Genomic DNA, 27,500 nt, shown 5'->3' with positions numbered 1-27,500 from the left:
TTAATGAATCATCAGTGAATCACTTTAATATGATTCAGTGAATCTCTGTAAGCTGCTGATGGGTGAAACACACAGTTGTGTTAACTCTGATTTGGAACACAGCCGTATATACTGTGCTTTACAATGTGTACAGCCATAGTGAAGTAAAGGTTTGATTTGGAACACAGCCGTATACACTTTGGTTCCCAGTGTGAGCTGTTCTAGTGAGGGAAACGTTTGATTTGGAACACAGCCGCTCAGTAATCAGACATGCTAACCCGTGGTAAATGTGTGTGTGTGTGTGTGTGTGTCTCTGGGGGCCGGACAGTCGGGCGTGTGGTTCGAGCGGCGGATCGTGAGCGTGTGTGAGCGGATGATGAGCGGAGGACGCTGGGGGGGCAGCGAGAGACTCACACACTGCGTCCGGCACAGAGGGATGACCTTACTGCACCTCGCCGCCGCTCAAGGATACACACACCTCATACACACACTCATCCGCTGGAGGTAACACACACACACACACACACACACACACACACAGTCATTCCTCACCTTACATCACCTAAATTACTGTGAGAATACTGGGTGTAGCAGGTGCAGCAGTGTTGTTGGGATTGGGATTTTTAAACAGCTCAGTCTTAGGGTCGAACAGGGTATGTGTTCCCAACAACACTGCTGCACCTGCTACACTCATATGTACACAGAACAGCACACACCACGTCATTAAAGCCACCATCCAAACGTCATTTGTTCAGTCCTGTGGGGATCCTGTTTCATTGATAAATGGGATAGAGCAACAGATTGGGTACAGTCAGTCATTGTATACCCACAAAGTTTATCCGTACGGTAAATTTTTTAATGTGGTACAACGTGATGTGATCCCCCGACCCCCCCCCCCCCACACACACACACACACACACACACACACTCACACACCTCAGTCATCTCAGATTCACATCATCTGAACTACTGTATTAATAACATGAGTCTTACACTGACTGTGAGTGTGAGGAGGTTGTTGTTGCCTGAGTATCTCTCTCTCTCTCTCTCTCTCTCTCTCTCAGGACTCAGAGTTCAGACAGTTTGGATCTGGAACAGGAAGTGGATCCTCTGAACGTGGATCATTTCTCCTGCACACCTCTGGTCAGTAACACACTCACCAATGTGTTCCTTTATAATTAATAGGATTCCAGTAGGTAGATTGGCTGGATCCTGAGCTCCTGTGTATTTGCATTTGGTCCAGATTTAGATTAGATTCTCTAATGCGTCTCGATACTTTTGATCCAGTCATTTACAAGGACAGTAGGAATCAGAAGGTTGCTGGTTCATACCCCACTACTGTTGGGCCCCTGAGCAAGGCCCTTAACCCTCAATTACATAGACTGTTTACTGTAAGTTGCTCTGGATAAAAGTATCTGCTAAATGCAGAAAATGTTTCCTTCCATGGTGTGTGAGGCTGCAGTAGCGTTTACAGAGCAGCAGCTCCATATCATGATGCTCCCACCACCGTACTTCACTGTAGGTTTAGTGTTCTTAGGACTGTACACATGTGTGTGACTCTTCTTTCTCTGAATCCTGATGTTTTGGTTTAGAATCATTACTAGCATGTTTCTTAATAAATTAAATGTGTGTATACCTCTCTGTGTGTGTGTGTGTGTGTGTGTGTGTGTGTATATACCTGTGTGTGTGTGTGTGTGTGTGTGTGTGTATATACCTGTGTGTGTGTGTGTGTGTGTGTGTGTGTGTGTGTGTGTGTGTGTAGATGTGGGCGTGTGCTCTGGGTCACCAGTCGGCCGCCGTCTTGCTGTACAGGTGGAGCAGTGTGGCGCTGATGATCCCAGATTCTCTGGGCCGCCTCCCTCTGGCCGTCGCCCGCTCGCGTGGACACACCCGCCTGGCGCGCTGTCTCGAGGAGCTACACACACACACACTCTCACAGACACACACACCAGATGTTACACACACGCACAACAACACACACACGCTGGAGACGTCACCTCCACCACAGTTCCCCCCGTCTCCTCTCTCCACCAGCCCTGATACAGGTGAGTCCCACACACACTATACACACACTATACACACTACACACACTACACACACACTATACACACTACACACACACTATACACACACTATACACACTACACACACACTATACACACTACACACACACTATACACACACTATACACACTACACACACTACACACACACTATACACACTACACACACACTATACACACACTATACACACTACACACACTACACACACACTATACACACTACACACACACTACACACACACTACACACACACAGTGGGTGTGTTCGAAAACCTAGTGAGCTGCCTTGCTGTCTTACTGTCTACATAGGCAGCTGCCTCAGTAGAGAGGATTCTAGTAAGTCAATGACTTATAAGTCAGGTTATTCGAACGCGCTACTTAGACAACGCTTCCATCGCGTTTCGCGTTTAGCATCTTGCCATTAAAAACAATTAACTGAGGTAGCACAGCGCTAACGCTAACGTCAATATAACATCTCCCTTCATGTACCGATAACGGTCACATTTCCTGACGAGCTCGAACTTGCAAATAAAAACACTCGGTACAAGTTTATACAAGTTAAAAATCAGTAATATTTTATTTACGTTTAAAAATAACTCCATTCGTTTCTCCGACCCGTCAGCCATGTTTATTTTTCTGTGAGAGCCGACCCGCAATGAACGCTGTTGCCTTGATCACTAAGGACGCTTCCGATGCTCCCTCGTTCTTCAGCCAAAATAACATTGAAATATGAAGATGCCTCAGAAGTGAGGATTTTAAGTCATCTAGGATTTGGAACAGCCTCCTTCTCGGGAGCGCAGCACAGGACGACGTCAAATGCTGCCTATGTAGAGAGAGAGAGAGAGCTTCTCCAACACACCCTATATACACACTATACACACTATACACACTATACACACTATACACACTATACACACTATACACACTCTATATTCATGTCAATCTTATGCATTTATACACCTAAATACACATATCAGCCAATCAGAAACCAGGATTAGCATCATTTTAATACTGACTGTATCTGTCTCTCTCTCTGTCTCTCTCTCTCTGTCTCTCTCTCTCTGTCTCTCTCTCTCTGTGTGTATCAGGTCTGAGCTCCTCCAGCAGTGTTCCCTCCCCCAGTGACCCCCCCTCTCCGTCTCCCAGCTCCGCCTACTCCAGTGGTTCAGCTCCTCTCACCTCTCCTCAGTCTCCTCCTGATCTCATGGACACCTCCTGCGACTCCTCCCCCCGCTCCTCACCCCCCCGCTCCTCACCCATGCCTCCTCTTCCCTGTCCCACCCCCTCGGTGGAGGCACACTTCCTGGTGGACTCGCCCTCACCCCCCCACTTGGAGCACACACACTCGTCCTTCGAGGCCGAGCTGCTGAACTACAGCGAGAACGCCGAGAACGAGGAGTACCTGCCTGCAGAGGTCCTACAGGTACACACCCGAAATATACCCGCACCTACACACCCGAAATATACCAGCACCTACACACCCGAAATATACCAGCACCTACACACCCGAAATATACCAGCACCTACACACCCGAAATATACCAGCACCTACACACCCGAAATATACCCGCACCTACACACCCGAAATATACCCGCACCTACACACCCGAAATATACCAGCACCTACACACCCGAAATATACCCGCACCTACACACCCGAAATATACCCGCACCTACACACCCGAAATATACCCGCACCTACACACCCGAAATATACCCGCACCTACACACCCGAAATATACCCGCACCTACACACCCGAAATATACCCGCACCTACACACCCGAAATATACCCGCACCTACACACCCGAAATATACCAGCACCTACACACCCGAAATATACCCGCACCTACACACCTGAAATATACCCGCACCTACACACCCGAAATATACCAGCACCTACACACCCGAAATATACCCGCACCTACACACCCGAAATATACCCGCACCTACACACCCGAAATATACCAGCACCTACACACCCGAAATATACCCGCACCTACACACCCGAAATATACCAGCACCTACACACCCGAAATATACCAGCACCTACACACCCGAAATATACCAGCACCTACACACCCGAAATATACCAGCACCTACACACCCGAAATATACCCGCACCTACACACCCGAAATATACCCGCACCTACACACCTGAAATATACCAGCACCTACACACCCGAAATATACCCGCACCTACACACCCGAAATATACCCGCACCTACACACCTGAAATATACCAGCACCTACACACCCAAAATATACCCGCACCTACACACCCGAAATATACCCGCACCTACACACCTGAAATATACCAGCACCTACACACCCGAAATATACCCGCACCTACACACCTGAAATATACCAGCACCTACACACCCGAAATATACCAGCACCTACACACCTGAAATATACCCGCACCTACACACCTGAAATATACCAGCACCTACACACCCGAAATATACCAGCACCTACACACCCGAAATATACCCGCACCTACACACCTGAAATATACCAGCACCTACACACCCGAAATATACCAGCACCTACACACCCGAAATTACACACCTAAAATATACCAGCACCTACACACCTGAAATATACCAGCACCTACACACCCGAAATATACCAGCACCTACACACCCGAAATTACACACCTAAAATATACCAGCACCTACACACCCGAAATATACCCGCACCTACACACCTGAAATATACCAGCACCTACACACCCGAAATATACCAGCACCTACACACCCGAAATATACCAGCACCTACACACCCGAAATTACACACCTAAAATATACCAGCACCTACACACCTGAAATATACCAGCACCTACACACCCGAAATATACCAGCACCTACACACCCGAAATATACCCGCACCTACACACCCGAAATATACCAGCACCTACACACCTAAAATATACCAGCACCTACACACCTGAAATATACCAGCACCTACACACCTAAAATATACCAGCACCTACACACCTAAAATATACCAGCACCTACACACCTGAAATATACCAGCACCTACACACCCGAAATATACCAGCACCTACACACCCGAAATATACCAGCACCTACACACCTAAAATATACCAGCACCTACACACCTGAAATATACCAGCACCTACACACCTGAAATATACCAGCACCTACACACCTGAAATATACGGATCTCCCGGCATCCTTATTTTGCGGTGACTGTGTCCTGTGTGTGTGTGTGTGTGTGTGTGTAGGTTGACATGGCAACGCTGGCGGACCAAATCATCGAGGCGACGCCCGAGCGAATCAAACAGGAGGAATTCCCCCGAGGGGCGGAGTCACCGCTCAGAGAGAGGCGGGACAATTCAGCCATTCACGACACCATGCCGTGGCTCGCCCCGTACCTGGACACCGTGGACAGGTGTGTGTGCCCCACCCCGCAGCCCCCCTCCCCTCTCAGCGCACTGGCTCTGCAGAGACTCCGCCCCCCCAGCAGCGCGGCCTGGGCGGAGTTTCTCAACGCCTCGGCCAATGGCAGGATGGAGAGAGACTTCGCTCTGCTCACGCTAACGGACAGCGAACAGAGAGAGCTATACGAGGCAGCGCGCATCATCCAGAACGCCTTCCGCCGATACAAGGTACACACACACATCATACACACACACACACTATACACACTATACACACACACACACACACTATACACACTATACACACACACACACACTATACACACTATACACACTATACACACACACACACACACACACACACTATACACACTATACACACACACACACACTATACACACTATACACACACACACACACACTATACACACTATACACACACACACACTATACACACTATACACACTATACACACACACTATACACACTATACACACACACACACTATACACACTATACACACTATACACACACACACACATCATACACACACACTATACACACTACACACACACACACACACACATCATACACACACACACACTATACACACTATACACACACACACACACTATACACACTATACACACACACACACACTATACACACTATACACACACACACACACACACACTATACACACTATACACACACACACACACTATACACACTATACACACACACACACACACACACACACACACACTATACACACTATACACACACACACACACACTATACACACTATACACACTATACACACACACTATACACACTATACACACACACACACACACTATACACACTATACACACACACACACATCATACACACACACACACACTATACACACTACACACACACATCATACACACACACACACACTATACACACTATACACACTATACACACACACACACTATACACACTATACACACACACACACACTATACACACTATACACACACACACACACACTATACACACTATACACACACACACACACTATACACACTATACACACTATACACACACACACACACATCATACACACACACACACTATACACACTATACACACTATACACACACACACACACATCATACACACACATGCATCATCCAGAACCCCTTCCGCCGATACAAGGTACACACACACACACACACACACACACACACACACACACTATACACACTATACACACACACACACACACACACACTATACACACTATACACACTATACACACACACACACACTATACACACTATACACACACACACACACACACACTATACACACTATACACACACACACACACACTATACACTATACACACTATACACACACACACTATACACACTATACACACTATACACACACACACACTATACACACTATACACACACACACACACTATACACACTATACACACACACACACACTATACACACACACACACACTATACACACCTATACACACTATACACACACACACACACTATACACACTATACACACTATACACACTATACACACTATACACACACACACACTATACACACTATACACACTATACACACACACACACACTATACACACTATACACACACACACACTATACACACTATACACACTATACACACACACACACACACACACACTATACACACTATACACACACACACACTATACACACTATACACACTATACACACACACTATACACACTATACACACTATACACACTATACACACACACACTATACACACTATACACACTATACACACACACACACACACACACTATACACACTATACACACTATACACACACACACACTATACACACTATACACACTATACACACTATACACACACACACACACTATACACACTATACACACACACACACACACTATACACACACACACACACTATACACACTATACACACTATACACACACACACACACACATCATACACACACACACACTATACACACTATACACACTATACACACACACACACACATCATACACACACATGCATCATCCAGAACCCCTTCCGCCGATACAAGGTACACACACACACACACACACACACACACACACACTATACACACTATACACACACACACACACACACTATACACACTATACACACTATACACACACACACACACTATACACACTATACACACACACACACACACACACTATACACACTATACACACTATACACACACACACACACACTATACACTATACACACTATACACACACACACTATACACACTATACACACTATACACACACACACACTATACACACTATACACACACACACTATACACACTATACACACACACACACACACACTATACACACACACACACACTATACACACTATACACACTATACACACACACACACACTATACACACTATACACACTATACACACTATACACACACACACTATACACACTATACACACACACACACACTATACACACTATACACACACACACACTATACACACTATACACACTATACACACACACACACACACACACTATACACACTATACACACACACACACTATACACACTATACACACTATACACACTATACACACACACTATACACACTATACACACTATACACACTATACACACACACACTATACACACTATACACACTATACACACACACACACACACACTATACACACTATACACACACACACTATACACACTATACACACTATACACACTATACACACACACACACTATACACACTATACACACACACACTATACACACTATACACACTATACACACTATACACACACACACACTATACACACTATACACACTATACACACACACACACTATACACACTATACACACACACACACACACTATACACACTATACACACACACACACTATACACACTATACACACTATACACACTATACACACTATACACACACTACACACTATACACACACACACACACACTATACACACTATACACACTATACACACTATACACACACACACACTATACACACTATACACACACACACACTATACACACTATACACACTATACACACACACACACACTATACACACTATACACACACACACACACACTATACACACACACACACACACACACACACTATACACACTATACACACACACACTATACACACTACACACACACACACACACACTATACACACTATACACACACACACACACACTATACACACACACACACACACTATACACACTATACACACACACACACACTATACACACTATACACACACACACACACTATACACACTATACACACTATACACACACACACACACACTACACACTATATACACTATACACACACACACACACTACACACTATACACACACACACACTATACACACTATACACACACACACACACACACTATACACACTATATACACACACACACACTATACACACTATACACACACACACACTATACACACTATACACACTATACACACACACACACTATACACACTATACACACACACACACACACACACTATACACACACACACACACACACACTATACACACTATACACACACACACACTATACACACTATACACACTATACACACACACACACTATACACACTATACACAGTATACACACACACTACACACTATACACACACACTATACACACTATACACACTACACACACACACTATACACACTATACACACACACACACACACACTATACACACTATACACACACACACACACACTATACACACTATACACACTATATACACACACACACACTATACACACTATACACACACACACACACTATACACACTATACACACACACACACTATACACACTATACACACACACACACACACACACACACACTATACACACTATACACACACACACACACTATACACACTATATACACACACACACACTATATACACACACACACATTATACACACACACACACACTATACACACTATACACACACACTATACACACTATACACACACACACACACTATACACACTATATACACACACACACACTATACACACACTATACACACACACACACACACACACACAAACTATACACACTATACACACACACATCATACACACACACACACAAACACACACACACACTTATGCATCATCCAGAACGCCTTCCGCAGATACAAGGTACACACACACACACACACTATACACACTATACACACACACACACACACTATACACACTATATACACACACACACACACTATACACACTATACACACACCATACACACTATACACACACACACTACACACACACACACTATACACACACACACACACACACTATACACACTATACACACTATACACACACACACACACTATATACACACACACACACACACACACTATACACACTGTACACACACACACACACACTATACACACTGTACACACTATACACACACACACACACTATACACACTATACACACTATACACACACACACACACTATATACACACACACACACACACACACTATACACACTATATACACACACACACACTATACACACTATACACACACACACACTATACACACTATACACACTATACACACACACACACTATACACACTATACACACACACACACACACACACTATACACACACACACACACACACACTATACACACTATACACACACACACACTATACACACTATACACACTATACACACACACACACTATACACACTATACACAGTATACACACACACTACACACTATACACACACACTATACACACTATACACACTACACACACACACTATACACACTATACACACACACACACTATACACACTATACACACACACACACACACTATACACACTATACACACTATATACACACACACACACTATACACACTATACACACACACACACACTATACACACTATACACACACACACACTATACACACTATACACACACACACACACACACACACTATACACACTATACACACACACACACTATACACACTATATACACACACACACACTATATACACACACACACACTATACACACACACACACACTATACACACTATACACACACACTATACACACTATACACACACACACACACTATACACACTATATACACACACACACACTATACACACACTATACACACACACACACACACACACACACAAACTATACACACTATACACACTATACACACACACATCATACACACACACACACAAACACACACACACACTTATGCATCATCCAGAACGCCTTCCGCAGATACAAGGTACACACACACACACACACTATACACACACACACACACACTATACACACTATATACACACACACACACACTATACACACTATACACACACCATACACACTATACACACACACACTACACACACACACACTATACACACACACACACACACACTATACACACTATACACACTATACACACACACACACACTATATACACACACACACACACACACACTATACACACTGTACACACACACACACACACTATACACACTGTACACACTATACACACACACACACACTATATACACACACACACACACACACACTATACACACTGTACACACACACACACACACACTATACACACACACACACACACTATACACACACACACACATCATACACACACACACACACATGCATCATCCAGAACGCTTTCTGCAGATACAAGGTACACACACACACACACCACACACCCACCACACGCACACACACACTACACACACACACACACACACGCATCATCCAGAACGCCTTCTGCAGATACAAGGTACATACGCACACACACACACACACACACACACACACACCACACTTACACACACACACACACACACACACACACACACACACACACACACTACATAAGTAAAGTTATGCCTCACAAACCAAAACCTGTCAGGCTCCCTTGATAAATGTCTAGCATCCCAATACTCTGCTTCAGTTTATCTTAATCCTCTCTCAGGCACCTTTAATCGTTGCCGTGGTTACCTCTTTTAGGGGCGACGACTAAAGGAACAGCAGGACATCGCGGCTGCAGTGATACAGCGATGCTACAGGAAGTACAAACAGGTACACACACACACAAGCTCTCACACACACTGTTGTGATATTAGATTCAGTGTGTGGAGAAGGTCCCGGCGCAAAAATCACTCACTATAATCAACACCATCCTCAAAATGCTCATTAGGCTTACCGTCTGCTTCAGTTCTCTCTGACATCTTTTGCTGCACTGTTGTACGTGTCAGCATCTGTTCTGATGGCTAACGGGCCAGGCCTGCTCCTCCAACATCAGGGGGCAGTAATGAGTTTCAGAAATGTGAACAAACCTTGTGTGATAATCAGTCTGATTATAGATGAGATACATCCTGATAATGTGCTGACTAACACTCCTGCACTCTCACCCTCTCACTGTCTCACTCTCTCACTGTCTCACTCTCTCACTGTCTCACTCTCTCACTGTCTCTCTCTCTGGTTTCAATGCTAGCTAACATGGATTGCTCTGAAGGTAAAATCTAACTCTATACCTGTACATTCCCTCTGGTCCTTTACTGTGGAAATGGGGACTGTGTGTGTGTGTGTGTGTGTGTGTGTGTGTGTGTATAATGACCCTCTGTGTGTGTATCAGTACGCTCTCTATAAGAAGATGACCCAGTGTGAGTGTGTTTAGAGTGTGTGTGTGTGTGTGTATATATTATAACCCCCTGTGTGTGTGTGTGTGTGTGTGTGTGTGTGTATCAGTACGCTCTCTATAAGAAGATGACCCAGTGTGAGTGTGTTTAGAGTGTGTGTGTGTGTGTGTGTATATATTATAACCCCCTGTGTGTGTGTGTGTGTGTGTGTGTGTGTGTATATATTATAACCCCCTGTGTGTGTGTGTGTGTGTGTGTGTGTGTGTGTATCAGTACGCTCTCTATAAGAAGATGACCCAGGCTGCTATCCTGATCCAGAGTAAGTTCAGGAGTTATTATGAGCAGAAGAAGTTCCAGCAGAGTCGCCGTGCCGCTGTTCTGATCCAGCAGTATTACCGCAGCTATAAAGAGTACGAACGCATTAAACAGGGGGGCAGGAGCTCCGCCCCGCTCTCCAGCAGGATCAAGTCAGTTCCTCACACACACACGAAAATAAATAAATAAAAAAAGTGTTAGTGTTAATTAGTGAAGATGCACAACACAATCATTATTATATTATTAATAATATTTAGCTCTTATCTCTCATGAGATGAACATAAACCTGCACGTTAGGACCCACCATCCATCAGCGTCCTGTGTGTTACTGCATTGTGCCCAGTGATTCTGGGGGAAACTGACTCACCGCGACCCTGACCAGGATAAAGCATGAAAACATGCTAGTATATCAAAACTCTACCTGTGCAGCAGTACTGATGAGTGTGTGTGATGGTCTCTGCAGGGGGTCCTTCCTCACCAAGAAACAGGATCAAGCTGCTCGCAAGATCATGCGCTTCTTCAGACGCTGCAGACACAGGTACACACACACACACACACACACACACACACACACACACACACACACACACTGTACACACACACACACACACACACACTGTACACACACACACACACAGGTACACACACACACACACACACACACTGTACACACACACACACACACACACACACACACACACTGTACACACACACACACACACACAGGTACACACACACACACACACACACACACACACACACTGTACACACACACACACACACACACACACTCACACACACACACACACTGTACACACACACACACACACACACACTCACACACACACACACACACACACACACACACACACACACACACACTGTACACACACACACACACTCTGTACACACACACACACACACACACACTGTACACACACACACACACACACACACACACTGTACACACACACACACACACTGTACACACACACACACACACACACACACACACACTGTACACACACACACACACACTACACACACACACACACTCTGTACACACACACACACACACACACTAAATACATGTACACATGAGCATGTATCACACCTCTGTGTATATGTACTGTGTACTGTGTGTGTATAGAATCATTATTGTATCATTATCTCTGTAGTATTTCACTGTTTTAGTATTATCATATGTATATTGAACATTGATTATGGTTCCACCAGCAGAGCTCAGACGTGTGTGTGTGTGTGTGTGTGTGTGTATCAGGATTAAGGAGCTGAAGCAGAGTAAGGAGCTGGAGCGGCGAGGACTCACCACCTGATCTCACACCACCAAGCTCCACTCTAATGTTTACATTCACTTCCTCTTATAACCAATAACATCTCCTTCCTGCTTCCTGCATGTGTGCTGCTCCTCCGTCTCCTGCTCTTTAACTGTCACACTGCAGCACCAGGAACTGGACCCTGACCAGGTTGTGCTTGAGACAGACTGTGTAAGATAGCTGATGATGCTTTGATCTGCTTCCACTCCTGCAGACTCCAGATTACTGAGCTTGTGTTTGTTTCAGCTCTTCTAGAGAGCGTGTTATATACAGTGGGTGGTGGCTATATATCATATATGCTGGTATATGATATACATTATGATGGGATATATGATGTTATAAATGATGGTATATATCATACATGATGATATAGGCAGTATGATGGTATATATGATGGTATTTATGATGTTCTATACAGTATGATAGTATATATAATGGGATATATAATATATGCTGGTGTAGACAGTATGATGTGTAGAGGATGTTATATATGATATATGCTGGTACAGCCAGTATGATGGTATATATGATGGTATATATGGTATATGGTGGTATATATTCTGAACCATGTGTTTGATTCTGTGTTGCCGCGTGACTCCATGTTTACGTTCTCAGTCAGACGGGACGTTTTTTTTTTTTTTCTCTCTGCACTGATTTAAAAGTCTTAAACTGAGTATTAGTTCTGGGTTTAACACCCCTGTCCAGGGTCCCAGTTCCACCTGCACCAAGCTGCTTACATGATCATGACTGGAGTACTTACCCATCATGCCAGGTTGATTATCTAGTGAGGTGTGAGTGCCACAACGGTTGAGTGAGGAGAAGATGGAGGATCTGTGGAGCCTCCAGAACCCAGCGCTGATCCTGGTCCTGATCAAAGAGCCTAAACCACCTGGACACCAAATCAAAGTCCTGATCCTGGACTCTGGAGCGCCCACGTCTGGTACTGATATGAGGCGCGACGGTCGATCCTAGCATGATATAACGTTCATGTTTTATACGGAGGTGTACATCTGAGGACCTGGACTTCTGAACTCTGTTCACTCCGTCAGAGAGGTGACTAGAGGGGTCGGGGGACACTGGGACAGGGGTCGGGGGTGTGAGGTGATGTTATTTCTGCATTTACATCCTGGAACTTTAATCACACCATTTCTAAATAAATAACATTCAAATCAAATTTAATTCTTCAACACATTCCAAAAATACTGGGACAGGTGCTGGTTTACCTCGGTGTTACATCACATACGCTAGTTTCATCGCCTTTCTGTAACAGCTGAGTTTCAGAGGAGTCGGCGGCGTTTCTGGATCTCGTTGATATTTGGATCTGGACGTGTGTCTGTAGATGCTGTGGTGAGCCGTGTTTACTGACCAGGGTTTTCTGAAGCGTTCCAGAGTCCGTGTGGTTGTGTTCAGTACAGAATCAGGTGAAGTTTGGGTTCTCAGCCCTGATGTACGCACATATACATTTCTCCAGATTCTCTGATGATGTTCAGGACTGTAGACGGTAAAGCTGCTCCTGTCCCGGTGTTGTTGGAGTGTGTTGAGGTATTAAATGATGAGCGAGTGATTATTTACACGCCTGAGTAAAGCTGAATGGTTCTTTTCTTCTCTGTATGAGAGTGTTTACACACCACGGCTCATCAGTTCTGTCTGATTTTATTTACTGATTTATTTTATATTTTTATTCATCTGGTTTGTACATTTGGATTGTTTATGTTCGGACTGTAATTATGTACTGAGCTCACGGTGCGCCATCATCACTGCTGGAATGTTTCTACATCATTTCTGTTTTATTCTGTTCAGGTGAGTGTGTGCGAGTCTCTCTCTCTCTCTCTCTCTCTCTCTCTCTCACACACACACACCAGTGTAGTTCTGATAGTAATTATGGGTGTAACTGTGTGTATATAGTGTACATTATGATGATGATATATGAAGTGTAACTCTGTGTGTGTGTGTTTGCATGATTTGAATAATAATACAGATTAAGCTATTCAATAAATCTTATCAGTCATTTTGCTGCAGTCTCTCACACACACACACACACACTCTGTATACATTATAGATACACACGTTCACCTACACATTGACATTATATACAGGGGTTGGACAAAATAACTGAAACACCTGTCATTTTAGTGTGGTAGGTTTCATGGCTAAATTGGACCAGTCTGGTGGCCAATCTTCATTAATTGCACATTGCACCAGTAAGAGCAGAGTGTGAAGGTTCAATTAGCAGGGTAAGAGCACAGTTTTGCTCAAAATATTGCAATGCACACAACATTATGGGTGACATACCAGAGTTCAAAAGAGGACAAATTGTTGGTGCACGTCTTGCTGGCGCATCTGTGACCAAGACAGCAAGTCTTTGTGATGTATCAAGAGCCACGGTATCCAGGGTAATGTCAGCATACCACCAAGAAGGACAAACCACATCCAACAGGATTAACTGTGGACGCAAGAGGAAGCTGTCTGAAAGGGATGTTCGGGTGCTAACCCGGATTGTATCCAAAAAACATAAAACCACGGCTGCCCAAATCACGGCAGAATTAAACGTGCACCTCAACTCTCCTGTTTCCACCAGAACTGTCCGTCGGGAGCTCCACAGGGTCGATATACACGGCCGGGCTGCTATAGCCAAACCTTTGGTCACTCGTGCCGATGCCAAACGTCGGTTTCAATGGTGCAAGGAGCGCAAATCTTGGGCTGTGGACAATGTGAAACATGTATTGTTCTCTGATGAGTCCACCTTTACTGTTTTCCCCACATCCGGGAGAGTTACGGTGTGGAGAAGCCCCAAAGAAGCGTACCACCCAGACTGTTGCATGCCCAGAGTGAAGCATGGTGGTGGATCAGTGATGGTTTGGGCTGCCATATCATGGCATTCCCTTGGCCCAATACTTGTGCTAGATGGGCGCGTCACTGCCAAGGACTACCGAACCATTCTGGAGGACCATGTGCATCCAATGGCGGTGCCGTGTATCAGGATGACAATGCACCAATACACACAGCAAGACTGGTGAAAGATTGGTTTGATGAACATGAAAGTGAAGTTGAACATCTCCCATGGCCTGCACAGTCACCAGATCTAAATATTATTGAGCCACTTTGGGGTGTTTTGGAGAAGCGAGTCAGGAAACGTTTTCCTCCACCAGCATCACGTAGTGACCTGGCCACTATCCTGCAAGAAGAATGGCTTAAAATCCCTTTGACCACTGTGCAGGACTTGTATATGTCATTTCCAAGACGAATTGACGCTGTATTGGCCGCAAAAGGAGGCCCTACACCATACTAATAAATTATTGTGGTCTAAAACCAGGTGTTTCAGTTATTTTGTCCAACCCCTGTATATACATGTGATATACTCACACTCGGTGTCAGTCATGTTAAACAATCCAACCCTTTATTTAATAAATCTTTATTCATCACCATGGCAACAAACTCACTACATACAATAATAGAAAAAAAAACATTTATATAAACGATCTGATCCATAAGGGTGTGTGTTTATAACCCGAAGCTCCGTTCTGAAACCACGCCCTGATGAAGCTGTTGGTTCCTCAGCGTCACATTTATCAGTTCCATAAAAATACACTTTATTAATAATAATAATCACGAAATAATAATAAATTTCACGTTATCGTGGGAAAAGACAGGACTAAAAAGTGGGCGGGGTCTTCGAGGCTGTGTAAGGACCCTGGTTAGGAGGCTGAGGCGCCTGTACAGAAGTGGAGGAATCAGCGTGTGACTCTCCGTGAGTGAGACCGACCTCACGCACCGATCCACCGAAGTACGGGGGGATAAGAAGGGGGCGGTGGAGCGCTCACGCATCGGAGGACGGGCGTGTCAGGAGAATATACCCTCCTCGTACACCATCAGGGTCTCCAGCAGAGAGAGAGGAACTGGCTACGACTAAACTGGGAGAAAAGGGAGAGTGCAGAAATAAAATCTTAAAAAACTAATGGAGACGTCAGGAAATAACCACAGAGCTTCAGATTTATACATCAATCACCTCTATCACACACACACACACACACACACACACACACACACAGGTATCCTGGGGGGTTTCAGTTCCTGGAGAGAATCAGATTGTTCCAGGAATCACACACACACACACCTTTATACGATGCAGGTCAGAAGTGAGTGCTGGAGGGGGAGGGAGCCTGTAAGGGCCGCTCTCGGGCCCCCGGGCGGAGCAGGGAGCGTACGTTGTCACGGTAACGTGAGGACATCAGGTTGTAGAGCAGCGGGTTGACAGCGGCGCTGAGGTAGAAGAGGACGAAGGAGACGAGGTTGAGGTACTGAGACAGGAAGTAGAGATGAACGTTGGAGTCCAGAGACAGACAGAAGAGAGTCCGGGCCACGTGGAACGGCAACCAGCACACTACAAACACACACACGATCACCACTACACACACACACACACACACACACACACACAGGGACAGATTTGTTTGTTTGTTTATTAGGATTGTAACGTGATGTTTTACACTTTGGTTACATTCATGACAGGAACGGTAGTTACTCATTACACAAGATTCATCAGGTCACAAGTTATATTGAACACAGTCATGGACAATTTAGTGTCTCCAATTCACCTCACTTGCACGTCTTTGGACTGTGGGAGGAAACCCACGCAGACACAGGGAGAACATGCAAACTCCACACAGAAAGGACCCGGACCGCCCCACCTGGGGATCGAACCCAGGACCTTCTGGCTGTGAGGCGACAGTGCTACCCACCGAGCCACCGTGCTGCACACAGGGACAGAATTTAATCAGTACAGATGTTGACTTAAGATCATTCTGCCTCTCTCATGTGATCGCTCCGGTTTATTGATGGTGGAGGAGATGGGCGCTGATCCTGTGAGAGCCCTCATGGCTGTTTTACCTCCAGGTTAAAAATTTTTTTTTTACTATTTTATTTGCATTTCCTCTGAGTTTAGTCGTAGCCAGTTCCTCTTCCTCTGCTGGAGACCCCGATGGTGTACGAGGAGGGTATATTCTCCTGACACTCCCTCCCTCCGACGTTTCTGCGCTCCACCGATCCCTTCTTATCCTCCCGTACTTCGGTGGATCGGTGCGTGAGGTCGGTCTCACACACGGAGAGTCACGCTCTGATCTCCACGTTCCTCCACTTCTGTACAGGCGCCTCGGCCTACTAACCAGGGTCCTTACACAGTGATTGAGCTCACTAGGGGGCGCCCAGCTGACCGGTAGCAGAGTTGAGATTCAGACTCGGAGAGATCAGATGATCCTGCTCCACATTGAATTACGTTTTCCCTCCTAAAACCACATTTAGTGAATTTTTATTTATATCTGTGAGCAGAACGTCGTGTCTGAAGATCTGTGGAGCTTCCGCTCCGTCTCCTTCACCAACACTGTTTTTGTTCGGTGTTTATTTCATAGTAAAACCACAAACCGACATTTTTAACCGAGTTCTTACGATTTCTGTGACTATTTTGCTTTTTTTAACCTTCCTGATCTTTCTGGGATGCGAGTGTATTTCCGTTAGCTGTTTGTAACGTTTTCTATGTTTCTCGTAAATGAACAAACGTGTGAAATTGAATTTATTTGAACGGCGCTTTTGTATCGAAGTGACGGAACAGTTTTCAGGTCCAAACGGCTTTAATGAGCAGCCGGGGGCGACAGCGGCAGGAAAAACAACCCAAATATAATAAGGAAGGAACCAGAATCACCAGGGACCCTCGTCCTCCTCTCAGCCCAGAGGAGTTTAAATTAGATTCAATAAAAAGAGAGGAAATGATCACAAAATTTAGGAATAAAATAAAAGAATTAAATCAGAGTTTATGATCTTTTTGTTCTGGACATGGTGAGTACAGTCCAGTACAGTCACTGCAGATTCTCCTCACATCGTTATCACGGCGGCTTCGAACTATTAATCACAAATAATTCAGAATAATTTGTTTAGAGCAGCACGAGACTCCGGCGTCCCTGATTATTACAGCAGAACTAAACAGGAGAACCAGGAGGTGGCGCTCAGGTGCTAAAACACCAGCACTGGGGTTCTGATCTCTCCAAGTTTGAATCTCAGCTCTGCTACCGGTCGGCTGGGCGCCCTGTGAGGGAACAATTGGCAAAATCAGCCACTACTCTGCTGGGGGGAAAGACAGGACTAAAAAGTGGGCGGGGTCACTGTGTAAGGACCCTGGTTAGTAGGCTGAGGCTCCTGTACAGAAGTGGAGGAACGTGGAGATCAGCGCGTGACTCTCCGTGTGTGAGACCGACCTCACGCACCGTTCCACCGAAGTACAGGGGGATAAAGAAGGGGGCGGTGGAGCGCACACGCCAGAGGAAGGGCGTGTCAGGAGAATATACCCTCCTCATACACCATCGGGGTCTTCAGCAGAGGAAGAGGAACTGGCTACGACCAAACTGGGAGAAAAAGCAGAAATAAAATAGTAAAAAAAACTGCCCCCAGCTGTGAAGCATGGTGGAGGGAGCAACACATTCAGGATTCAGATTTATTTTGTCTGTGATCGTCACAGCGGCTCTGATACGTTTAATCTGATCATCAGAACCTGAGCGAGGGTCTTTCTGAGGGGTTCACAAACTTTTTCATGCAATAAACATGATGTTACTGTGGAAAACCAACTTAATTCAAATCTTCGTTTCTGCTTACCCATCATCCTCAGGGTCTGGCGATGGGTGTGGTCTCGGTGCAGGTGTTTGCGGCGGCGCAGGCGGCGGGCGATCAGCGTGTACAGCAGCGTTAGCGCGGTTAGCGGGACGATGAAGTACAGGTTAGAGAGCCACAGCATGGCCACCATCAGCTCGGACGACTCCGCCCACCGCGTCACGCGGCACTCCATCATCCCGTCGTCCTCCGGCTCCACCCCCACCAGCACCAGCACGGGGCCCGCGCTCACCGCCGCCACCAACCACAGCACCGCGATCAGTGCCCGGACACGCCCTCGCGTCACCAGGAGGCGGGCCCTGAGCGGGAAACACACGCCCACGTAACGCTCCGCCCCCAACGCCGTCATGTGGAGGATGGAGGAGAAGGTGCAGCACTCGCTCACGAACTGGGAGAGCTTACACACGGCGTTACCTAGCAACCAGGGGCGGTACCACCATAACTGTGGGTGAAACACACACACACACACACACAGAAGATCAACAGTCCATCAGCGACCTGCCGGAGTCACTTTAAAGACGTCGCGGCTAAATGCTGAAGCAGAAAGAGAGAGTAGGCGGGACGTCTCAGGTTAAAGGTGACGGCGGGTTTGTTACCTTGTACAGGTCCAGGGGCATCAGCGCCAGCATCATGATGTCCGACACGGCCATGCTGCTCAGGTACAGGTAGGTGGTGCTCCTCATCTGGGGGCGGAGACACACCACCAGGATGGTCAAGATATTACCCATCAGTCCCAGCACCAACAGCGCCACGCACAGCGTCGTCACGACTACCAGCTCCCAGCGGCTGAAGATGGAGAGTCCGGCCCAGTGAGCAGCCCCGCCCGATTCGTTATAGCAACCGGCGCACCAACCATCGCTGGAACCTTCAGCCAGAGGGTCGTCCATCACACCTGCGCTCACTACTGCTCCCTGTGGGTGTGGAACCGCCGCTCGTCTTCATCCATCATCACCCAACGGCAGGAGTCAACGAGTGTGTGGGGTGTAGTGAAGTGTGTGTGTGCGGAGTGTGTGTGTGTGTGTACTTTATGTTCCTCTCACTTCCTTTCTCCTCCATCCTCGCCGCTCAGCGTCTCTCTGTTACCCACTGTGCACCGGACGAGAGGAACAGATCAAACGGTTCAATCACACACACACACACACACACACACTGTACACACACACACACAGTACATACACACACACTGTACACACACACACACTGTACACACACACACACACAGTACATACACACACTGTACACACACACACACAGTACATACACACACACTGTACACACACACACACAGTACATACACACACTGTACACATGCACCTACACTATAAACACAATGCACACACTACATCTACAGTCTATACACACAATAAACTGCACTATAAACACACACAAACACTGTACATACACACTGCACGCACACACACACACATTACATGTACACACTGTACGCACACACACTATACACACACACTGTACACAGTTTATACAATATGAATCAGAGGTCAGTAAACACTCGTTTACTTACTCATTCACACCTAGAGGTAATGTAGAGCAGCTAATCCACCTTCTGCATGTTTGAGAGAAGCAGAGTATCCAGAGAAAACTTATACAGAGAAATAATCCTCTCAGAGACCAAACCCGGGTTCTCAGGAGCCCCGTTACTGTTCTGCACTCCCACTCAGCTGCTGCATCACTGAGTGGCTCTGACACTGTGTGTGTGTGTGTGTGTGTGTGTTGGGGTGGGGGGGGGGTCCTGATCATCCAAGTTCATCACAGCTCTGTGTGTGTGTGTGTGTGTAACTCAACTGTCTATAGAGCGTACAGTGTGTGAGAATAGTGTGTATATAGTGTAAGTCTATTATGTGAGTGTGAGTGTTGAGTACAGTCGGAGTATAGTGTATAATATATGCTACATTTATGTGTCATATATAAACGTCTCTATAGCAGACGGGGTTAAAGGCCTTGCTCAGGGACCCAACACAGAGCTGGGATTCAAACTCTCAACCTTTTGATTGATAGCCCAAAGCTCTACACACTAGGCTCCCTCATTTCCTTATTTACATACTGTAGAATGTTTATAGTGAGCATAATAGATAGATAGATGTGTGTGTATAGTTTGTGTGTGTGTAGTGTGTATAATAAAGCGTGTACAGTGTGTATATAGTGTGTAGTGTGTATAATAAAGCGTGTACAGTGTGTATATAGTGTGTAGTGTGTATAATAAAGCGTGTACAGTGTGTATATAGTGTGTAGTGTGTATAATAAAGCGTGTACAGTGTGTATATAGTGTGTAGTGTGTATAATAAAGCGTGTACAGTGTGTATATAGTGAGTAGTGTGTGTGTAGTGTGTGTGTGGTGTGTGTGTAGTGTGTATAATAAAGCGTGTACAGTGTGTATATAGTGTGTAGTGTGTGTGTAGTGTGTATAATAAAGCGTTAGTGTGTATATAGTGTGTATAATGAAGCGTGTACAGTGTGTATATAGTGAGTAGTGTGTGTGTAGTGTGTGTGTGTGTATAATAAAGCGTGTACAGTGTGTATATAGTGTGTATAATGAAGCGTGTACAGTGTGTATATAGTGAGTAGTGTGTGTGTAGTGTGTGTGTGTGTATAATAAAGCGTGTACAGTGTGTATATAGTGAGTAGTGTGTGTGTAGTGTGTAGTGTGTATAATAAAGCGTGTACAGTGTGTATATAGTGAGTAGTGTGTGTAGTGTGTGTGTAGTGTGTGTGTAGTGTGTATAATAAAGCGTGTAGTGTGTATATAGTGAGTAGTGTGTGTGTAGTGTGTGTGTGTAGTGTGTATAATAAAGCGTGTAGTGTGTATAGTGTGTAGTGTGTGTAGTGTGTGTGTAGTGTGTGTGTAGTGTGTATAATAAAGCGTGTAGTGTGTATATAGTGAGTAGTGTGTGTGTAGTGTGTGTGTGTAGTGTGTATAATAAAGCGTGTACAGTGTGTATATAGTGTGTAGTGTGTATAATACAGCGTGAAGTGTGTATATAGTGTGTAGTGTGTGTGTGTAGTGTGTATAATAAAGCGTGTACAGTGTGTATATAGTGAGTAGTGTGTGTAGTGTGTGTGTAGTGTGTGTGTAGTGTGTATAATAAAGCGTGTAGTGTGTATATAGTGAGTAGTGTGTGTGTAGTGTGTGTGTGTAGTGTGTATAATACAGCGTGAAGTGTGTATATAGTGTGTAGTGTGTGTGTGTAGTGTGTATAATAAAGCGTGTACAGTGTGTATATAGTGAGTAGTGTGTGTGTAGTGTGTATAATAAAGCGTGTACAGTGTGTATATAGTGTGTAGTGTGTGTGTAGTGTGTGTGTGTAGTGTGTATAATACAGCGTGAAGTGTGTATATAGTGTGTAGTGTGTGTGTGTAGTGTGTATAATAAAGCGTGTACAGTGTGTATATAGTGAGTAGTGTGTGTGTAGTGTGTATAATAAAGCGTGTACAGTGTGTATATAGTGTGTGTGTAGTGTGTGTGTGTAGTGTGTATAATACAGCGTGAAGTGTGTATATAGTGTGTAGTGTGTGTGTGTAGTGTGTATAATAAAGCGTGTACAGTGTGTATATAGTGTGTAGTGTGTATAATAAAGCGTGTACAGTGTGTATATAGTGTGTAGTGTGTATAATAAAGCGTGTACAGTGTGTATATAGTGTGTAGTGTGTATAATAAAGCGTGTACAGTGTGTATATAGTGTGTAGTGTGTATAATAAAGCGTGTACAGTGTGTATATAGTGTGTAGTGTGTATAATAAAGCGTGTACAGTGTGTATATAGTGAGTAGTGTGTGTGTAGTGTGTGTGTGGTGTGTGTGTAGTGTGTATAATAAAGCGTGTACAGTGTGTATATAGTGTGTAGTGTGTGTGTAGTGTGTATAATAAAGCGTTAGTGTGTATATAGTGTGTATAATGAAGCGTGTAAATAGTGAGTAGTGTGTGTGTAGTGTGTGTGTGTGTATAATAAAGCGTGTACAGTGTGTATATAGTGAGTAGTGTGTGTAGTGTGTGTGTAGTGTGTGTGTAGTGTGTATAATAAAGCGTGTAGTGTGTATATAGTGAGTAGTGTGTGTGTAGTGTGTGTGTGTAGTGTGTATAATAAAGCGTGTAGTGTGTATATAGTGTGTAGTGTGTATAATAAAGCGTGTACAGTGTGTATATAGTGTGTAGTGTGTATAATACAGCGTGAAGTGTGTATATAGTGTGTAGTGTGTGTGTGTAGTGTGTATAATAAAGCGTGTACAGTGTGTATATAGTGAGTAGTGTGTGTGTAGTGTGTATAATAAAGCGTGTACAGTGTGTCTATAGTGTGTGTGTAGTGTGTGTGTGTAGTGTGTATAATACAGCGTGAAGTGTGTATATAGTGTGTAGTGTGTGTGTGTAGTGTGTATAATAAAGCGTGTACAGTGTGTATATAGTGAGTAGTGTGTGTGTAGTGTGTGTAGTGTGTATAATAAAGCGTGTACAGTGTGTAGTGTGTGTGTAGTGTGTATAATAAAGCGTGTACAGTGTGTATATAGTGTGTAGTGTGTATAATAAAGCGTGTACAGTGTGTAGTGTGTGTGTAGTGTGTATAATAAAGCGTGTACAGTGTGTATATAGTGTGTAGTGTGTGTAGTGTGTGTGTAGTGTGTATAATAAAGCGTGTACAGTGCTGGAAGAGATAAACGTGTTTATTATACAATATTAGTGAACATTAAATAACACTCAGTTAAATACACACACACACACACACACACACACACACACACATCAGGCCACGCCCACGGGGAGGGACGGGTCAGGTCACGCCTCCCACTGTCTGTGCTTTTGATGTAGGTGAAAGGTGGTGTAAGCGGGTCGGGGGGCCGGACTCGGGTGGGGTAGGGGGACGTGGTCGCCAGGCAACAGTGGCGTCTCCTTGATGACGCAGTGGGGCTGGTAGAAGACGAGCAGGTCAGGAGCCTCTGCTGGAGGAGAGCGGAACTGCACACACACACACACACACACACACACACACACACGTGTAAATGTATTTATATATAACACTCTTTTGTTGATGAGTCCTGTAGGTGATCGAAATTTCATTGTACTTGTGTATAGTGACAATAAAGATGCTATGCTATCAGACCTTGGTGCTGTGGGGGGTGGGAGCGACGAGAGCCGGCCTATCACGTAAAGCCTGAGCCACGAGCTCATCATGTGACAGACTCACACTGACGAGGGAACGATAGAGGTGATCAGAGCGCCGAAAATTCACCCCTGATACACACACACACACACACACACACAACAAACACTCCACATGAACACAGTAATAATATCATAGTCAATCAAAATAATAACAGTGTGTTACTATAGTGTATGTGTGTGTGTGTTTGTTACAGTGAACGAGTGTGTGTTACTTTTTGTTTGTTTATTAGGATTATAATGTGATGTTTTACACTGTGGTTACATCATGACAGGAACAGTCGTCACTCATCACACAAGATCAGTTCACATGAGGTTATATCCAACGGTCATGGACAATTTATTATCTCCAATTTACCTCACTTGCATGTGTGTGTGTTACAGTGTGTATTAGTGTATGAGTGTGTGTTACAGTGTGTGTTACAGTGTGTGTTACAGTGTATGTTACAGTGTGTGTTACAGTGTGTATTAGTGTATGAGTGTGTGTTACAGTGTGTGTTACAGTGTATGAGTGTGTGTGTTACAGAGTATGTGCATTTTACAGTGTGTGTTACAGTGTGTATTAGTGTATGAGTGTGTGTTACAGTGTGTGTTACAGTGTATGAGTGTGTGTGTTAGAGTATGTGCATTTTACAGTGTGTGTTACAGTGTGTATTAGTGTATGAGTGTGTGTTACAGTGTATGAGTGTGTGTGTTACAGAGTATGTGCATTTTACAGTGTGTGTTACAGTGTGTATTAGTGTATGAGTGTGTGTTACAGTGTGTGTTACAGTGTATGAGTGTGTGTGTTAGAGTATGTGCATTTTACAGTGTGTGTTACAGTGTGTATTAGTGTATGAGTGTGTGTTACAGTGTGTTACAGTGTATGAGTGTGTGTGTTAGAGTATGTGCATTTTACAGTGTGTGTTACAGTGTGTATTAGTGTATGAGTGTGTGTTACAGTGTATGAGTGTGTGTGTTACAGAGTATGTGCATTTTACAGTGTGTGTTACAGTGTGTATTAGTGTATGAGTGTGTGTTACAGTGTGTGTGTGTTACAGAGTATGTGCATTTTACAGTGTGTGTTACAGTGTGTGTGTGAGTGTGTGTTACCCTCTGCGATTCGGGATCTAACACCCTCCTGAACGGTGGATGATTTCTGCAGTTTCTCCTGCACGGCCCTCTGGGAATCGAACATGGCCTCCCCCAGCTGCTGCAGCTCTGCTTTTAGAGCTAGCGTAGTGTTTAGCCCCGCCTCCTCCAGCGGCCGCCCGTTACTCTGAGAGGACACGCCCGCCCCCCCCTCTGCTCCTGGACCTAAAACAGAAATAAATCTACTACAACACCAGACTGAAGGTGAGTGTGAGGTTGAGGTGGGGGTGTGAGGTTGAGGTGGGGGTGTGAGGTTAGTGGGTGTGTGTATGTGTGTGTGTGTGGGGGGGGGCATTGTGAGGCTGAGGTTAGTGGGTGGGGGGAGGAGGGTGTGAGGTTGAGGTTGTCTTTAAGTGTTTGTTGACCGTGCAAGTGTTACCTGGTCTCGTTTTGCCTGAGTGCTTCTCAGATGCTGATTGGTTGGTGCAGGGTTCAGTGGTCACCGTGGTAACAGGAGGCTCAGGACTCACCGCAAACCTGACCTGCATATCATCATCATCATCATACATACTGAAGTTAGTTATAACAAGGCCCCGCCCATTCAGAGGGTTCTAGGTAGCGTTTGTACATGATGAGACTCT

General features: G+C 44.8%; 3 protein-coding genes across 8 annotated transcripts in view; 1 reads left to right on the top strand and 2 right to left on the bottom strand.

The window, feature by feature from the left end:
• Positions 1-15,965, top strand: part of camta2 (calmodulin binding transcription activator 2) — a 41,076-nt gene extending 25,111 nt beyond the window's left edge. For 2 of the 5 annotated variants that reach the window (XM_063015333.1, XM_063015332.1), the window contains 10 exons: positions 308-483; positions 1,044-1,122; positions 1,742-2,024; positions 3,129-3,463; positions 5,290-5,673; positions 11,689-11,760; positions 12,176-12,196; positions 12,594-12,787; positions 13,099-13,173; positions 13,915-15,965. In XM_063015333.1, coding sequence (XP_062871403.1) covers positions 308-483; positions 1,044-1,122; positions 1,742-2,024; positions 3,129-3,463; positions 5,290-5,673; positions 11,689-11,760; positions 12,176-12,196; positions 12,594-12,787; positions 13,099-13,173; positions 13,915-13,969 — 1,674 coding nt within the window. In that variant the 3' untranslated portion in view covers positions 13,970-15,965. Of the gene's footprint in view, positions 1-307; positions 484-1,043; positions 1,123-1,741; positions 2,025-3,128; positions 3,464-5,289; positions 5,674-11,688; positions 11,761-12,175; positions 12,197-12,316; positions 12,547-12,593; positions 12,788-13,098; positions 13,174-13,914 lie in introns of those variants that run through there. The other 3 variants (XM_063015334.1, XM_063015335.1, XM_063015337.1) reach the window with 3 other exon arrangements.
• A 2,134-nt stretch (positions 15,966-18,099) lies between these two features.
• Positions 18,100-21,510, bottom strand: LOC134333827 (growth hormone secretagogue receptor type 1-like). The gene is made up of 3 exons (XM_063015993.1): positions 21,220-21,510; positions 20,609-21,065; positions 18,100-18,374 (listed from the first exon to the last, which is right to left on the bottom strand). The coding sequence occupies exons 1-3, from the start codon at positions 21,508-21,510 to the stop codon at positions 18,100-18,102; spliced, it is 1,023 nt and encodes a 340-aa protein (XP_062872063.1).
• Positions 21,511-25,274: 3,764 nt separating this feature from the next.
• ppp1r35 (protein phosphatase 1, regulatory subunit 35) overlaps positions 25,275-27,500 on the bottom strand; it is a 4,920-nt gene continuing 2,694 nt past the window's right edge. For both annotated transcript variants that reach the window (XM_063015406.1, XM_063015405.1), the window contains exons 3-6: positions 27,299-27,401; positions 26,881-27,084; positions 25,730-25,860; positions 25,275-25,584 (exon numbers count right to left, since the gene is read on the bottom strand). In XM_063015406.1, coding sequence (XP_062871476.1) covers positions 25,405-25,584; positions 25,730-25,860; positions 26,881-27,084; positions 27,299-27,401 — 618 coding nt within the window. In that variant the 3' untranslated portion in view covers positions 25,275-25,404. The remainder of the gene's footprint in view (positions 25,585-25,729; positions 25,861-26,880; positions 27,085-27,298; positions 27,402-27,500) is intronic.

Source organism: Trichomycterus rosablanca, chromosome 19 (assembly GCF_030014385.1).
Source record: "Trichomycterus rosablanca isolate fTriRos1 chromosome 19, fTriRos1.hap1, whole genome shotgun sequence".
NCBI classification, from domain to species: Eukaryota; Metazoa; Chordata; class Actinopteri; order Siluriformes; family Trichomycteridae; genus Trichomycterus; species Trichomycterus rosablanca.
The sequence above is the reverse complement of the archived record's forward strand: the minus strand, read 5'-3'. Positions and strand labels throughout refer to the sequence as shown.